Source organism: Eretmochelys imbricata, chromosome 10 (genome assembly GCF_965152235.1).
Source record: "Eretmochelys imbricata isolate rEreImb1 chromosome 10, rEreImb1.hap1, whole genome shotgun sequence".
In the NCBI taxonomy this organism is placed as follows: Eukaryota; Metazoa; Chordata; order Testudines; family Cheloniidae; genus Eretmochelys; species Eretmochelys imbricata.
In genome coordinates this window covers 41,914,236-41,928,463 of record NC_135581.1, presented here as the reverse complement: position 1 = coordinate 41,928,463, position 14,228 = coordinate 41,914,236, and the positions used below count along the sequence as shown (strand labels likewise).

Here is a 14,228-nt window from a genome sequence, read left to right as displayed (position 1 = left end):
GCTGGATTAGCACAAGTGCTGTTTTGTCAGCTCTACATCTATTATTATTGTTTGCAGTAAATAAAAGTAGCCTTAGTCTTGTTCAGCTTTCTGCGTGAAAGAGTCTGCCGATCGGCCCATGTAGAGATCAGTCTCTGCTAGGAATGCAACAACTTTAGCCACCAAAAACTTTAAGCTTACTAACTTGACAAATGGTAGCTTTGAGCTTGCTGTGTGGAGTTGGGGTCTGTGGTGAATTTTTAGGGCTAATTTTGCTTTCTTTCAAATAAGGTAAACATCCCACTAATAGGGAGAGAAATGTATTTTAGTGTTTGGGGAGAAAAGAGTTTAAAGGGATACAAGCAAAGAATTTAGGCATACGATTAAAGCAAAAATGTATTCCACGTTATAAATATCTTTTTAAATCCATTACTGAGAAATATTTTGTAAACACTGTTTATTTTACCTGTTCCAAACCAAACAGTAATGACTGAGGGCAGCTTAGGAACAAATTCTTATCCAGCCTTTGGTTGCAAAAACCCTGGCTGCTATCCCAATCTCTATCCCAAAGGGATGGGAAAGACTAAAACTTTGTGTTTTATTTAAAAGTTGCTGCACTGTCCCTTTTGCACTGCTTTTCTAACCTCAGTTCTGCACATAACTGTCTTCATGTCCTTAATACAGCATGAGCATCCTAAGGGAGGAAAGTTTTATCACAGTAACATTTTGTTAGTGTTCATAATTGCATAGAACTTTTAATTCAAAAATGCATATATGAAGAGCAGGAGACATTTATTTTATAATTCCTGTAAATATAATAGGGCTTTGAAGAGCTGACAAGCTAGGAGCAATGGGTGAAATGAAGAAAAGGAAAGCATAGGCTGAATAGCAGAAAAAACTTCGACAACAAGATCTGTTAGACTGTGGAATAGTGTCTCTTGAGAAGTGATGGAAAAAGCACTGGAGAGTATAGGGAACAAACCAGCCCACAGTGAGTGGACTGAATCACTAACCTCTGTGGTTCTTATTTCTGCCATAGCCACATATTGATGGGTATGTTATCTCAGAATATATTTTCAAATCTTTTTCCCATAGTGTTCCTCCTTACGTACATAGTACAATACTTTGCCCCTCCACTCTCCTTCCTCATAGCACAGGTGTTGGCACACAGCAGAACAGGTTCCCTGTTGAAGCTATCTGTGTGTTGCACATTGGTCAGGTACCAGGACAAAAGGAAATGTGTGTAGTACTCAGTAGAGCTAACCTACAGTAACAAAAGGTAAGTTTTCAGAGTAGCAGCCGTGTTCGTCTGTATTTGCAAAAAGAAAAGGAGTACTTGTGGCACCTGAGAGACTAACAAATTTATTTGAGCATAAAAGAAAAGGAGTACTCTAAGTCTCTAAGGTGCCATAAGTACTCCTTTTCTTTTTGCATATACTTATGGGGCACTCCCAAGACAGCTAGCCTAAAAAAACTGACCTATTAACACTGGAAAGTCTTTAAGGATTACATGCAAATTTTATTTCTACCAATCCTTACTGAAGAGGTCAACAGAGAACCTCAATACTTAACTTCCAGTACAGCTCTCTGCAGACAGGCTGGTACACATCCTCTAGGACCAAAGATGGGACATGTACACTAGCTAGTTCATAGTGTTATGTTGAAAATAGAGACATTTATTCTAATTCTTGCTGCAGTGATGATCAGTTTTGGAGAAGGACAATTGCTTGCAATCCTTAGGCTAGTGGGCCCATTTCTCCTCTGAATTACAATGGTGTAAAACTGCTGCGAGAGGATGATCAGATTCAGCATCTTGCAGATAGAACTGTTGTCAAGGTAGCATGAGATGTGAAAACTGGGAAGAGTTGAAAGAATAATCTATCAATCCCTCATTCTAGGAATTAGATATTTGCCAGACTGACTGAGAGTCACTATGCAAAAGGGATCTAGATTAATAGATTTTAAGGCCATTAAGGACCATTATGATCATCCAGTCTGATCTCTCGATGCGTAACACAAGTCATAGAATTTCACTCGGTTGTCACTGCAGCAAGCCCATAAATTGTGGTTGAGCTATAGACACGCCAACATGTGATTGAACTTCAGAAGAACATTTAGTTCTTTGAGTGCTTGCTTGTGTCCATTCCATGTTAGGTGTGCACTCATCACATGCACAGTTGCTGGAGATTTTACCCTCAGTGGTATCCATCAGGTCAGCTCTAGTGCCCTCTGGTGCTTCATGCTTACGCACTGGTATAAGGGGACCAGCCTGCCCTTCACCCTCTCACTTCCTTCTTAACACCCGTGACAGTCGCTAGAACAGCTCCTCTTGCTTTGGCAAGGCATTCATTCAGTTGTTTTTTTTTTCCTGTTATTCTCTAGATTAGTTATATTAGTCTTAATTTCATGTAGTAGTGTACTTAATTAGATAGAATTAGTGTATATAGTTAGACACACCCCCCCGCCCTTAGCTTAGAGCATGCCCCTGTCTCCAGGCTTCAAACCCTGCGTCTCCTGCAGCAGGTGTATGCCAGTGAGCAACCCACACTCCAGCTATATAAAGTGTCTGGGAAAGGCGCATATATGACAGCGTTGCCAAATCTTTCAGGATTTCAAGCCTCATAGAAAGAAGGACAGGGAGGCTAGACTAAAGGCTATCCTAATGGAAGCTGCACCTAAACCGGCATCAAAGCCAAGCCGATTGCACTCAGCTACGAGCACCTCGGCTTTGATGTGAAGAGTAACTCTGGCACCGCATGCTTCTCGTCACCATTCTCCATCTCCGGTACCAAGAAAGAAGAATAAGGAGCAACGGTCCGAGAGGGGATGCTTCCCGGTACTAAGGAAGGACAAACAAGGGGAGTGCAGCAGAGTACAACTCACATCAGGCTACTCCTCCACTGCATGCTAGCGGCACCATCGACTCATTTCTGATCGCAGATGCCATTGAGTCCAGTGCGGGACCATTTGTTGATGCCAGGCCATTATCGCAGTGCTAGCGTGATCACGGTAGTGTCCGAGAGGAGGGCTCCTCCAACTCACAATCTGACACCAGACCCGGACTTTGATACAGAGCCGGTACTGACACACAGGACTTAGGCCTGGGGGGACATAGTTAGGGCTGAAGAAGAAGAGGAGGGCCCCTTGCTGGTACAGGCTTCCTCCTCCTCCTCCCCAGACGAAGCTATCTCAGGACCTAGCAGCTTGATGCCACAGGCTGACTTTAGAGCCCACCATGAGCTTTTAAAAAGAATGGCTTTTAACCTAGAGCTGGAGGGTGGGGGTTCTTAAAGAGTCCTCACATAGCCTCATTGAGACTTTGGCCATGATAGCCCCGTCAAAGGAGGACCTACCTGTCAATGAAGCCATAATGGGTCTGGTCAGATCCCTGTGGCATACCCCATCTTCTCTTCCTCCCACCTGAAAGAGGGCAGAGAAGTACTATGTGCCTGCCAAGCGACATGAATTTTTGTACTTTCACCCTCCTCTCAGGTCCCTTGTGTCACAGCAGCCAATGAGAGGGACACTGCTGGACATGTTACTGGTGCCCCTGCTGCCACTTCCACCCTGCCTGGCCCTGATCTCGCAAGACCATGGCCATATACTCCACCCAAACATCTGGGTCCTTCACCCAACTGCATGAAAGCTCCATGGTTGAACCTGAAGAAACAGGCCTGTTCAGAACAAGTCAGTCAGGTCTTGCTAGGTAGTAGGAAACTGTCGACTAGAGCAACTTACCTAGCCAAGTGGAAGTGTTCTTGATGTGGTCCTCCCAGTGAGATCTCTCACCAACTCTGTCATCCCTCCAGTCTGTTGTTTCAGATGGAGCAGGTATTCCAGCACAAAGTCTGGCCTTTTCATTGATCAAGGTGCATTTAGCGGCAATCTCAGTCTTCCACCCTCCAGTGAACGGTAAATTGGTCTTCTCATGAAATGGCCATCCACCTCCTCAAAGGATTAAGGGCCTTTACATCAGAACTCCCATATACAGTGTTCTTTAAGGACAAAGTTCAACTGTGCCCCCACCCAGCATTCCTTCCAAAGGTGGTCTCACAGTTTCACAGTAACCAGGCTATTTTCCTGCCAGTTTTCTTCCCAAAAGGGCATAGGAGTGCAGAGGAGCGGCATCTCCATTTTTTGGATGTTAGATGTGCCCTGGCCTTCTACTCTGAGAGGACCAAATCCGGGCAGCTCTTTGTGGCAATAGCAGACAGGATGAAAGGCCTACCGGTTTCATCCCAAAGAATTTCGTCCTGGATCACGTCCTGTATTCGTATGTGTGATGAGCAGGCAGGCATTCCCCCTGCTGCTATCTTGACCGTTCAAAGCAGCAGCTTTTCTGGCCCAAGTCCCAATCCAAGACATCTTCTCTTGGCTAAACTAAATAGATGAAATGTCTTTAGCCATCCCTGTAAGGCAGGTACCAAGACCTCTCATTCTTGTGGTGCTTTTGTTAACCCTTTCCAATTAATAATTTCAAAGTGTGTCCACCGGAACTGGACACAGTATTCCAGGAATGGGGTGAATTTTTCAAAAGTGCCTAAATGACATAACATGCGAGGTCAAGTTTTCAAAAGTGACTTAGGAAACCAAGCTTCACTGGCTGTTTGTGACATGTAGCCTGCGAAGTGCCTAAGTCATTTTTGAAAATTTGACTTTACCTCTTAAGTTACACATAGGCACTTTTGAAAATTTTGTTCCTAAATGTATACTCTTGCACTTGGCTGTATTAAATAAAATACATATTGATCAGGTGAGCCCAGCTTACCGATTGATCCACTTTGCTCTGTAGAACTAACCTTTCCTTATTATTTACCACTCTGCCAGTTTTTATGTCATCTACAAACTTTATCAGCAATGAATTTATATATTCTTTCAGACCATTGATAATGATGTTTGATGATATTGCAATAAGAACAGTTTATTGCAGGACCTCACTAAAAACACCCACTTTGGATAATGATCTTTGACTTCAGTAAACTTTTGATACTGTCTCCCGTGACCTTCTCATAAACAAACTAGGGAAATGCAACCTAGATGGAGCTACTATAAGGTGGGTGCAAAACTGGAGGGAAAACCATTTCCAGAGAGTAGTGATTAGTGGTTCAGTCATGCGGCAAGAGCATAACAAGTGGGGTACTATAGGGATTAGTTCTGGGTCCAGTTCTGTTCAATATCTTCATCAATGATTTAGATAATGGCACAGAGAGTACACTTATAAAGTTTGCGGATGGTACCAAGTTGGGAGGGGTTGCAAGTGCTTTGGAGTATAGGATTAAAATTCAAAATGATCTGGACAAACTGGAGAAATGGTCTGAAGTAAATAGGACGAAATTCAATAAGAACAAATGCAAAGTATTCCATTTAGGAAGGAACAATCAGTTGCACACGAACAAAATGGGAAATGACTGCCTAGGAAGGAATACTGCTGAAAGGGATCTGGAGATCATAGTGGACCACAAGCTAAATATGAGAAAACAGTATAACAGTGTTACAAAAAAAGCGAACATCATTCTGGGATGTATTAGTAGGAATGTTGTAATCAAGACACAAGAAGTAGTTCTTCCACTCTATTCCACACTGATTAGGCCTCACCTGGAGTATTGTGTCCCATTCTGGGTGCTACATTTCAGGAAAGATGTGGACAAATTGGAGAAAGTCCAGAGAAGAGCAACAAAAATGATTAAAGGTCTAGAAAACATGACCTATGAGGGAAGATTGAAAAAATTTTGTTTGTTTAGTCTGTAAAAGAGAAGACTGAGAGGGGACATAACAGTTTTCAAGTATATAAAAGGTTGTTAAAACGAGGAGGGGGAAAATTTGTTCTTCTTAACCTCTGAGGATAGAACAAGAAGCAATAGGCTTAAAATGTGGCACGGGAGATTTAGGTTGAACATTAAGAAAAACTTCCCAACTGTCAGGGTACTTAAGCACTGGAATAAATTGCCCAGTGAGGATGTGGAATCTCCATCTTTGGAGATTTTTAAGAGCAGGTTAGACAAACATCTGTCAGGAATGGTCTAGAAAATACCTAGTCCTGCCATGAGTGCAGGGGACTGGACTAGATGACCTCTTGAGGTCCCTTCCAGTCCTATGATTCTATGATTTACATTACAAGTTTTTAATATCTATCTGTTAATCAGTTTTTAATCCATTTAGCGTGTGCCACATTGGTTTTGTGTATTGCTCGTTTTAATCAGAATGTTGTTCAGTACTAAGCCCTGGTCTACACTACAGAGTTAGGTCGAATTTAGCTGAATTAGGTCGATTTTATAATGAATGCGTCTACGCAAGCAACCCCGTTCCGTCGACCTAAAATCAACTTCTGTACTCCTCCCCAGCAAGGGGAGTAGCACTAAAATCAACCTTGCTGGGTAGAATTTGGGGTAGTGTGGACACAAATTGACGTTATTGGCCTCCGGGAGCTATCCCAGAGTGCTCCAATGTGGCCGCTCTGGACAGCACTTTGAACTCCGATGCACTAGCCAGATACACAGGAAAAGCCCCGGGAACTTTTGAATTTCATTTCCTGTTTGGGCAGCATGGCGAACTCAGCAGCACAGGTGACCATGCAGTCCCTCCAGAATCACAAATGAGCTCCAGCATGGAGCTAGCGGGAGACACTGGATCTGATCGCTGTATGGGGAGAAGAATCTGTGCAGGCAGAACTCCAATCAAAAAGAAGAAATGCTAATATATATGCCAAAATCTCACAGGGCATGGTGGACAGAGGCTACAACAGGGACACACAGAAGTGCCGTGTGAAAGTCAAGGAGCTCAGGCAAGCCTACCAAAAGACAAAGGAGGCAAACGGTCGCTCTGGGTCAGAGCCCCATATATACTGCTTCTATGATCAGCTGCATGGCATTCTAGGGGGAGACCCTACCACTACTGTCTGTGGACACCTGCAAGGGGGGAGTCTCACGCAACATGGAGGAGCATTTTGTTGAGGAGGAGGAGAATGCACAACAGGCAAGGGTGAATCCATTCTCCCCAGCAGCCAGGACCTTTTCATCACCCTGGAGCCAATACCCTCCCAAGGCACGATCCCTGACCCTGAAGGCAGAGAAGGCACCTCTGGTGAGTGCACATTTGTAACTACAGTACAGGGTTTAAAAGCAATAGTGTTTAATGTTTGATTTGCCCTGAAGACTTGGGATGCATTCGCTGCCAGTACAGCTACTGGAAAAGTCTGTTAACGTGTCTGGGGATGGAGCGGGAATCCTCCAGGGACATCTCCTTGAAGCTCTCCTGGAGGTACTCTGAAAACCTTTGCAGAAGGTTTTTGAGGAGGGCTGCCTTATTTCGTCCTCCACAGTAGGACACTTTACCAAGCCAAGCTAGTAGCAAGTAGTCTGGAATCACTGCAGCACAAAGTATGGCAGCGAATGGTCCTGGGTTTTGGTCTCATTCGAGCAACATTTGGTCTTTATCTTTCTGTGTTCACCTCAGGAGAGTGATATCATTCATGGTCACCTGGTTGAAATATGGGAATTTTTGGAAGGAAACAGTAAAAGGACCCTGTTCATGCTGGGCTTCTTGCGCTTGGCTAAAAGGGATCATCCCATAGCCATGCGGCAGGGGGAGGGGTGAAGGGAACATCCCAAATAGCCACGCCGAGGGGTGGAGGGAGGGGTGTGCCGCACATCCAGCCGAAAACCTCAGCCCCTCCTTTTAAATGGCAAACCCAACCGGCATTGCTTGCTATGGGAAAGGAGGACGCTGCAGTTTGAAAACATTCCCACATGTTATGAAGGCGTTAAAAGCCAAACCCATTTACCATGGCTGCCTGGAAACTGAATTCTGTTGCCCAGCCATGTGTGATGTGTGACCATACCGGCAGGCGCTCAATATAAAAGGCAAAATGCAACCTTGTACCTAAAGTACATGTGCTGTCTGCCGTGAATTGCTTGATTCACTGTGAAAGAGTCTCCCTTTTGTTCTCAGAAATGTATCATCTTAAATTTTACTCTCCCTTTTTATCCCCCTGCAGGTGAAAATGTTTCTATGCTCCCCCTATCATCTCCGTTCCTGAGGTTATTGCAGATTAGAAGGCGAAAAAAACGTACTCGTGATGACATGTTTTCCGAGCTCATGCAGTCCTCCTGCACTCATAGTGCACAGCTGAATGCATGGAGGCATTCAGTGGCAGAGTCCAGAAAAGCATTAAGTGAGCGCGATGAGAAGAGGCAGGATGGAATGCTGAAGCTAATGGGGGAGCAGATGCTCAGGCATCTGGTGTAGCTGCAGGAAAGCCAACAAAAGCACAGACCGCCGCTACATCCACTGTACAACCACCTGCCCTCCTCCCCAGGTTCCATATCCTCCTCACCCAGACACCCAAGAACGCGGTGGGAGAGGCTCCGGGCACCCAGCCACTCCACTCCAGAGGATGGCCCAAGCAACAGAAAGCTGTTATTCAAATGGTTTTGATTTGTAGTGTGGCTACAATAAGCAATGTGTCCTTGTCATTCCCTCCTCCCCCACCCCACCCCACCCAGGTTACCTTATCAGTTATCTCCCTTTTTTTTTAATTAATAAAGAAAGAATGCATAGTTTCAAAACAATAGTGACTTTATTTCCTTTGCCAGCTGTGATCGAAGGGGGGAGGGTGGTTGGCTCACAGGGAATTAAAATTAACAAAAGGGGCGGGTTTGCATCAAGGAGAAACACACACAACTGTCACACCATAACCTGGCCAGTCATGAAACTCGTTTTCAAAACCTCTCTGAAGTTCAGCACCCCTACCTGTGCTCTTCTAATCGCCCTGGTGTCTGGCTGTTCAAAATTGGCACTGAGGCAATTTGCCTCAACCTCCCACCCCACCATAAACATCTCCCCCTTAGTCTCACAGATATTATGGAGCACATAGCAAACAGTAATAACAATGGGAATATGGGTTGCGCTGTGGTCTAACCTAGTCAGCAAACAGTGCCAGCGAGCTTTTAAACGTCCAAAGGCAGCTCAGCCTATAGTTGAACTGCTCCTTACTACTGTCCAGACTGCCTGTGTATTGCTTCATGAGCCATGGGAGCAAGGGGTAGGCTGGGTCTCCAAGGATAACTCTTGGCATTTTAACATCCCCAACAGTAATTTTCTGGTCTGGGAAGTAAGTCCCTTCTTGCAGCTGCTCAAACAGCCCGGAGTTCCTAAAGATGCGAGCGTCATGCACCTTTCCCGGCCATCCCATGTTGATGTCGGTGAAACGTCCCTTGTGATCCACCAGTGCTTGCAGCACCATTGAGAAGAACCCCTTGCAGTTTATGTACTGGTTGGCAAGGTGGTCCGGTGCCAAGTTAGGGATATGCGTTCTGTCTATTGCCCCACCACAGTTAGGGAAACCCATTGCAGCAAAGTCATCCACTATGACCTGCACATTTCTCAGAGTCACTACCCTTGATAGCAGAACATCAGTGATTGCATTGGCTACTTGAATCACAGCTGTCCCCACAGTAGATTTGCCCACTCCAAATTGATTCCCGACTGACCGGTAGCAGTCAGGCATTGCAAGCTTCCACAGGGCTATCGCCACTCGCTTCTCAACTGTCAGGGCAGCTCTCATCTTGGTATTCCTGCACTTCAGGGCAGGGGAAAGCAACTCACAGAGTTCCAGGAAAGTGGCCTTACGCATGCAAAAGTTTTGCAGCCACTGGGAATCATCCCATACCCACAAGAATATGCAGTCCCACCAGTCTGTGCTTGTTTGCCAGGCCCAGAATCAGCGTTCCACTGTATCAACTAGCCCCACTGCCGCGATGATGTTCCTGAAAGCACAGGATGTGACAATTGGAACGTCTGTGTCCATATCCTCCTCACAATCGTCCTCGTTCTGCACATACTGCAGTATAATGCTTGAGGTGTTTACAATGCTCGCAACAGCAGCAGTGAGCTGAGCGGGCTCCATGCTTGCCATGCTATGGTGTCTGTATGGGTAACCCAGGAAAAAAGGCACAAAATGATTGTGTGTAGTTGCTTTCACGGAGGGACGGAGGAAGGGGAGATTGACGACATGTACCCAAAACCACTTGCAACAATGTTTTTTCCCCATCAGGCATTGGGAGCTTAACCCAGAATTCCAGTGGGCAGCAGAGACTGCGGGGACTCTGGGATAGCTTCCCCCAGTGCAACACTCTGTGAGTTGATGCTAGCCACAGTACTGAGGACGCACTCCGCCGACTTAATGCGCGTAGTGGAGACATACACTTTCGACTGTATAAAATGGATTTCTAAAAATCGACTTCTATAAAATCGACCTAATTTCGTAGTGTAGACATACCCTAAGTAAAATACCTTACAGAAGTCTATGTATATTATGTCTGCACAATTACCCTTTGTCATCCAAATTCATAATCTGATCCAAAAAACTGTATCAAGTTTGACAAGACCCATTTTCCATAAAAGTAGGCATGAATTATGCTACCATCTTTTAATTCTTTAGTGATTCCATTCCATATCAGCCTTTCCATGATTTTGCCTGGTTTCAATATCTGGTTCAATATCCAGATATTACCAGACTAAAGTAACCCAGGCCATCCCATTTACCCTTTTAAAATACTGGCATATTAGCTTTTTTTCTAGTCCTCTGATGCTTCCCCTGTGTTCCAATATCTGTTAAATACCAACATCGATGGGTAAGAGAACTCCTTGGCCAATTCTTTCAAAACTCTTAATTGCAAGTTATCTGGTCCTGCAGATTTAAAACTGTTTACCTTCAGTACTTGCTGCTTAACATTTTGTCTATTACTGTATTTCATTATCATTGTAAAATGTGAATATTTCATCCAGCTTCTTTCCAAATACAGAACAGAAATATTTACTAAACATATCTACCCTTTCTTCATTGACAATTTTACCATTCTTATCTAGCAATGTACCTACACAAGTGTTAGGATTTCTTTTATTCCTCATGTATTTAACAAATTCCTTCTTACTGTCTTTAATCTAGTGTATTTTCTGTATTTTTCATTAATGTCTTTAGCTTCCCTTATCAATTGTCTGTATTGCGTAACTGCTAATTTATAGAGATTGCTGTCAACTTCTCCATTTCCATTATATCTCTCTGATAATTTTTATTGCTTTTTCAACTTCCCATCTTAATCAGGATGATCTCTTAACTTTATAAGCCTTCTTTCATGACTGCAGAATTGTAGGGTTTGGGGTGTCAAAGTTTCAAGGTAACTGCATCTGTATTCCCCCTCTGTGGTTCCTGGAGGGCACATACACCCCTTGATGGAGGGTTCTGGCTCCTAGTGTCACATGTCTCTCCCTCCTGACTCTAGGGCATTGTGATATCCCCAGCTAGCCATTCTGCCTAAAGTCCAGTGCCTGTGCTTTGCCTTCTCTCCAAGAGCTATGCACCAGTTACAAGTTACCACACAGCTCTTTCTAAGCAGCACCTTTATTCTTAAGGTTACAGAGAAAACATAAAAGTAATAAAACTTCCTAGATGCATATTAGAAGCTTACCAAAGGTCACCCCATCAGTCTTAGGGACCTTAGTAGGCCAAAATCTTTCCAAACTTTTGACAAGGACTGGGGGCTGCCTTAGGACAAAAAGTCCTGTCTGTTTGCTGGATCAGAAAGGAGGCCTGAGTCAGCTTAAACACAGTGTTGTTATGCCAAGAGCCCTTTGTCTGTTAGTCTCTGGAAAATCCAGTTTGAACCTGTATGTGCAGTCCTCCCCCAGGTGGGGTACCTCTCTAGATGTATTTTCCACCTAGGGGATTCAACTTAATCACCCCCTACTGTTTTTGGTTTCTAGAAAAGCTGTAATAACTCTCCCACTTGGAGTTGCATACGGTCCCTGGCCCACAGTGAAACATAAACTTAATACAGTATGCTCCCCAAAGATATTGCATGGGATTGCAATATCTGTCATATTGCATGGGATTGCAATATCTGTCATATTTCTAACTATAATTATATATATATAGGTGTATAAATACAAAAGTAAGTGTGTGTTGCTACCCATTTCTATTCTAACTTTGGCATAACAGCAATTTTGTATTGTCATAATTTTGTATCGTCATAATTGCCTAAATCTCCCTTGCTGCAGATTGACCCCATTACTACTTATCCTACCTTCTGGGGTCAAGGAGAACAATTGATCACTGTCGTCTTTATAACAGCCCTTAACATATTTGAAGACTCTTTTCCCTCCATAGTTGTCTTTTTTTCTGGATTAAACATACCCAGTTTTTTAAGTCTTTCCTTACAGACCAGGTGTTCTAAACCTTTTATCACTTCTTTTTTTCTCTCTCCTGTGGACTCTCTCCAATTTGTCCACATCTTTTTTTAAAGTGTGGTACCCAAAATTGTACACAGAAATCCAGCCAAGGCTTCATCAGTCCCAAGTAGAGTGGATCAGTTACCTCCCATTTCTTATATATGACACCACTGTAAATACTCCCCGGAATATTAGAATTTTTTGCAGCTGCATCACTTTGTTGACTCTCATTCAGTCATATCCACTGTAACCCCCAGATCCTTTCCAGCACTACTACCACCTAGCCAGATATTACCCATTTTCTAGCTGTGCATTTGATTTTTTTTTCTTGCACTTGTCTTTGTTGTATCTTCTCTGCTAGAAAGGTTCTGCTAACTCAGTATGGGCACTGACACTAGATTTGAACTTGTGACTCCACGTGTCGTGCTGCTGCTGCAGATTGCCTAAATTAGTTCTGAGTTATAATAATAGTGAACATATGGTAAAATAAAAAGAGAGCTGCACTCTAATTATTAGGTCAGTTGTATTCAGTATCTATGAACTAGGTAACAGTAGTTCAGATTCTTGAAGTGGATATGTTATTTGGTTTAATGAACCAGCTGACAAATAGATGTACCTCCATTGTCATCCTCTAATCACACTGCTCTGTCCAGAACTTTAAGTAATTTTTAGGTGTGTTGTCTCTGAAAGACAGACCAGAAACTGCTAGACTTGTTCTCTTAACGTCCACTAAAAAGATTTTTCTGACTGCAGTGTCACTTTCTGGGGGGCGCGAGAGAGACCCCCAAAAAATTGCCTTGCAAGCTTGTATGGATAAGCAAAGACTGACTATGTCTAAGATACATCCCCATTGTTTATGTGTTTCTGTCTCCTAAGCTGGCTTGTAATTCTGGGGCTAGGAAAAGGAACTTAGCATGTTGTTGTATATGCTATTGTTCAGTGATGCCCAAGTAGATATTACCCCAAATGTAAGCATCTAGGAAGTTACTTGTATCAATCTGGTGGTTATCATGGTTACAAACAATCATTTCTTGTTATTGATATTTTAAAAATGTAATAAAAAGGAAAAAGCCCAACTTACTAAGAAAAGCGATATCCACCGATTAGGTGGTAGCCCTTCTGAACTGTTTCTGTGTTTGGAGGTATTCAGAGTTTGCTGAACTTGTTGGGAACATCTCTGGTGGAGTGTATTTGCTATTCATGTCCATATAAAAACAAAACTTGTACAAAATAGATCCAAGATGATACAGGTTTTGGAAATGAATAGCTAGGAGATGAAGAAAGTTTATCACATAATTGATATTTATTAATGTGGGTTTTTTTCCCAGCATTAGGGTCCGCAGGAAAAGGAAGTCGGCCATTGGATATAGGACCTGACTACAAACCACCCATGAGTGGTAAGGCCCTTTATAAAGCATTTCAGCAGAGACCTATTAGGTTGAAATTCAGTATGTCTTGGTATAATGGTGTATGATGTGATATGTCTCCTAAAATATGAAGCTATTATTTACAGCCCTGAAGACATCTTTTCCAATAATTGCAGTTTTCCCCTTTTATGAACCATTTGATATTAGCAGTTCACAAGTAAGACTGGGAAAATAATTTAGCATGCTACTATAATATAATCTTTGTCCGCCATGAAAAAACAAATGGGAACAAAAATGTTTATGTGCACCAGATTTCAATTATGTCACCAAACATTTTCCCAGCCTAGTTTAAAACCACTGCCACTAGGTACCAGTGTACAATTAATTGTATAGAACATAATAGGGTCAAGGAGAAAAAAGTCTTGCTCTTAAACCTTCCTCTCATTTGCATTTAGTATCATGAAAGTCTTGCACTCAGGTACCACTGGTTAAAGCTGCATAAAATGTATCTTATTTTAAAGAAACATTTTCATTATAGAATATCAGTAGTGTATTAAGTGTGGTTACTGTGTCCAAAGGAATGCCTGATACCCTTTAGTTCCAGCAGGGTCCTTTTCACTGCATACTTGTCAGCTTTCCTGGATGTGTTTTCAGGCC

At 43.1% G+C, this 14,228-nt stretch overlaps 1 protein-coding gene across 1 annotated transcript in view; it reads left to right on the top strand.

Annotated features, from left to right (window-relative positions):
* Positions 1-14,228, top strand: part of NEO1 (neogenin 1) — a 503,941-nt gene that overhangs the window by 459,378 nt on the left and 30,335 nt on the right. The window contains exon 22 of the mRNA XM_077827907.1: positions 13,533-13,601. Within this exon, the coding sequence (XP_077684033.1) occupies positions 13,533-13,601 (69 nt within the window). The remainder of the gene's footprint in view (positions 1-13,532; positions 13,602-14,228) is intronic.